Genomic DNA, 3,879 nt, shown 5'->3' with positions numbered 1-3,879 from the left:
TGTAAGAACCAAGATTAAATGAAACTTATATTTTTAACTTGGTTTCTTTGAAAACCATCCATGAATCTTTAGATCTATATGATTAACAACTTACTTTGATCATTATTTTTCAAGAAAACCACTTGTTCATTCAAGTTCATGCTTCATGTGTGGATTATCTATCATCCTACAACATTTCTATTTTCTCATCTTGCTAGATTATGTTTTTAATCATGATCTAGCAAGATCATATGATGATCTACATCATATACATGAATAAATAACAATCAACAAGCAAAACAACACATAAACAACTTAGTTTCTGCATTAATCATGCTTATGTTCAAGTTTACTCCTTGTGATTCTTAGTGTTCTTCATGTTTAACATTATGATTCTTCTTTTAACCACTTAAAATAGAAGTAAACTAGCAAGATCTAGGTTCTTACCACTAGCACAAGGCTAGGGATGATCAAGTGAAGAAAACAAATGGATAAAAGCAAATAAGATAGGTTCTTGAACTTCCAAAAGCTCCTAGCTCCTTTGTATGTCTTCTAACACCTTTGTATGAGCTTGGATTGTATGAGAATGGATGAATGATGGTGGATGTGTGTGGGGTTGAGTTCGGCCGAGAGCACCAAGGGGGAGGAGAGAATGAGTGTGTCTTTTGAGTGTGTGTAAGTATGAAGGTTATGTCTTGCATGTTCTTTTATAAACCATTTCAAGTGTTTAACTCTTGGGTCTTGTGTTCTCATGGTGCCAACATAATCTAATTAAATATTAAAACAAATCAACATTGTGGGTCTCTTGTTGGGGCCGTAGACATGGGGGGGGGGGTAGTAGCATAGGTTTAAACTAAATTGGTTACTTACTAGTTGAAATCCAAGTATTAGTTAAGTGTTTTAGTTATTAGATATCTGTATGATGTGTTATGATGTTCGGGGACCATAACTAGCTCGGTAATGTTAAAACAGTGCTTCTAGTGTAAATTTGGTATTTTGGGTAGTGTCCGGTTGTTCTGTTGGTTAACGGTTCGTTAAGGTGCTAAATTGTGCAGTTTGGTGTGCTTTATGTTACCTTTTGTGACACTTTCGATCCCCGACACTTAGGAAAGCTTTCAGGACCATTTAACCATATTTCTACATGATTTTAGATTGTTTAAATGCTGATTTTTGCTTAATTTTGCTGAATTCGGCACTTTGGGTGAGTTTTAGGCACTTCCCGGCACTTAAACTATCACTAGAAAGGCAGTTTTGTGATCCTTACTTTCCTACACACTATACTAGTGTAATACTTGGTTTCTGGCTCATTCTGTGTCTCAACACACTGTCTGCCTATGTACTAAACTCCGTCAGCAAATTTTTGATTTATCTGATAACTGTGCTAACTATGTTTCGTGCATCATTTGAGTAAATAAAGTTCTCATGCAATAATGATATGACCTTAAGCAATATGTGACGCACATGTATGTATATGGCAATAATCAGTAAGCAGTTAATTGCAATTCAGCACAGTCATTAAGCACTAATCATGGTTTACTAGTTGTACGGATACCTGGATTTTTTACAGTTGTCACAGCATCCAGACAATTGAAAGTGCATGAGAAGAACTACACAACTCATGATTTGGAGCTAGGAGCTGTTGTGTTTGCCTTGAAGATCTGAAGACATTATTTGTATGGCACGAAGTGTACGATATACACTGACCATAAGAGCCTCCAGCATATCTTTGATCAGAAGGAGCTCAACATGCGACAACGATGTTGGGTAGAGTTACTCAATGATTATGAGTGTGATATTCGTTATCACCCTGTAAAAGCAAATGTTGTCGCGGATGCACTCAGCAGGAAGGAGCTGGAGAAGCCTCTACATCTGCGTGCTTTGGGCTTGACCATGCAGACAAGTTTGACTGGTCAAATTTATAATGTGGAACAGGAAGCTTTGAAGGATGAGAACCTGAGAAGAGAAGGTTTGAGAGGATTAGAATGCGAACTGATACCAAAAGCGGATGAAGTGATGTACTTCATGAACCGGGTTTGGGTTCCGCTTAGAGGTAACCTACGTGAACTGGTTATGAACGAGGCTCATAAGTCCAGATATTCCATTCACCCAGGTTCTACCAAGATGTATCAAGATATCAAGGAGTTATACTGTTCGCCGAGTATGAAGAGAGATATTGCGGTCTATGTGGGTAAATGTCTGACATGCTCTAAGGTTAAGGCTGAACACCAGAAGCCGTCTGGGCTTCTGCAGCAACCAGAGATTCCTAAGTGGAAATGGTTACATCTTACGATGGACTTTATCACCAAGTTACCCCGTATATCACGTGGACATGATACGATATGGGTAATTATGGATCGATTAACAAAGTCTGCTCATTTCTTGGCGCTTAAGGAAACAGACAATATGGAGAAGATATCGCAGTTGTACCTTAACGAGATTGTAGCCCATCATGGAGTACCGGTGTCAATTATCTTGGATAGAGTTGGACGGTTGACTCCAGGTTTTGGCAATCTCTTCAAGAGTCGTTGGGTTCTCGTTTGGACATGAGTACTGCATATCATCCTCAAACGGATGGTCAGAGTGAGAGAACCATTCAGACGTTGGAGGATATGTTGAGAGCTTGTGAGATTGATTTCGGTGGAAGTTGGGATACTCACTTGCCATTGGTAGAGTTTTCTTACAACAATAGTTACCACGCTAGTATCAAGGTCGCTCCGTTTGAAGCCTTGTATAGAAGGAAGTGACGATCGACACTTTGTTGGGCTGAAGTCGGCGAAAAATAAATAACCAGACCCGAGCTTATCCAAGAAACCAAGGACACAGTTGTCCAGATTAAGGGAAGGTTGAAAGCTGTCGCAGATCGACAGAAGAGTTATGAGGATAACCGAAGGAAACCGTTGGTGTTTTAGGTCGGTGATCAGGTTATGTTGAAGGTATCGCCTTGGAAAGGCGTTGTATGGTTCGGAAAAGGGGGAAAGCTTAGCCCGCGTTATATAGGTCCTTTCGAAATCGCATCTCGAGTTGGATCAGTCGCGTATAGACTTAAGCTGCCGCAAGAACTCAGTGGAGTTCATGACGTGTTTCATCTTTCCAATTTGAAAAAGTGTCTGTCTGATGAGACGCTGCTTATACCCCCCGGAGAGGTTCGAGTAGACGATAAATTGAGATTTATCGAGGAACCAGTGGAGGTTCTGGATTGGAAAATTCAGAAACTCAGGAGGAGTAGGATTAAGTTGGTCAAGGTTCGTTGGGATTCTAAACGTGGACCCAAGTTCACTTGGGAACGACAGGACCAGATGCAACGGAAATATCCTCATCTCTTCCCACCTAGTGCAAAAAAGAAACCTGTAGAGTAGAATTTTCGGGGACGAAATTCCCTAAACAGGGGGAGATTGTGACACCCAGATTTTTCAGGCCGTACAAATGTAACACGTGTCATGAACAAGTAAAAAGGTTGTATTTGACTGATATTTATGTTTATATGTGATATTTAATGTGTTGGTGAATCCAAACATTGATAAAAATTATGTTGGCAACGATAAGATCAACGCTTATCGCGAAACGAATAAAATGCGAAACGAATGTCGGTGACTACCCGATCAATGTTAAAATCCTAAAAAATAGTCTGTTATGATTAGAATGGTAATTTTAATCATGTCCGTAAGGAAAAATATATTAAAACGCTAAGAAACTCTATTTTTCGAGTTTGAGCGCGTACCGCACGATACTACGCGTATTTGACAAAATACTCTCAACGCAGCCAGTCAAGGAAACTGAGAATTGTTTCAGTAACATTTTAGTGGGATTATTTTTATAGAATGATAAAAATAATTTAAAACGCACTACAACGGGATTAAAACGCTAGATAAAATACCGGTATCCAGTAAAATACCAGTTTAT

At 39.3% G+C, this 3,879-nt stretch overlaps 1 protein-coding gene across 1 annotated transcript; it reads left to right on the top strand.

Moving 5' to 3' along the window:
* The first annotated feature begins 1,725 nt into the window (after positions 1–1,725).
* On the top strand, positions 1,726–3,335 carry LOC110924341. Its single transcript, XM_022168359.1, has 2 exons — positions 1,726–2,163; positions 2,889–3,335. The coding sequence occupies exons 1-2, from the start codon at positions 1,726–1,728 to the stop codon at positions 3,333–3,335; spliced, it is 885 nt and encodes a 294-aa protein (XP_022024051.1).
* The last annotated feature ends 544 nt before the right edge of the window (positions 3,336–3,879 follow it).

This window comes from Helianthus annuus, chromosome 17 (genome assembly GCF_002127325.2).
Source record: "Helianthus annuus cultivar XRQ/B chromosome 17, HanXRQr2.0-SUNRISE, whole genome shotgun sequence".
Lineage (NCBI taxonomy): Eukaryota > Viridiplantae > Streptophyta > Magnoliopsida > Asterales > Asteraceae > Helianthus > Helianthus annuus.
The sequence above is the reverse complement of the archived record's forward strand: the minus strand, read 5'-3'. Positions and strand labels throughout refer to the sequence as shown.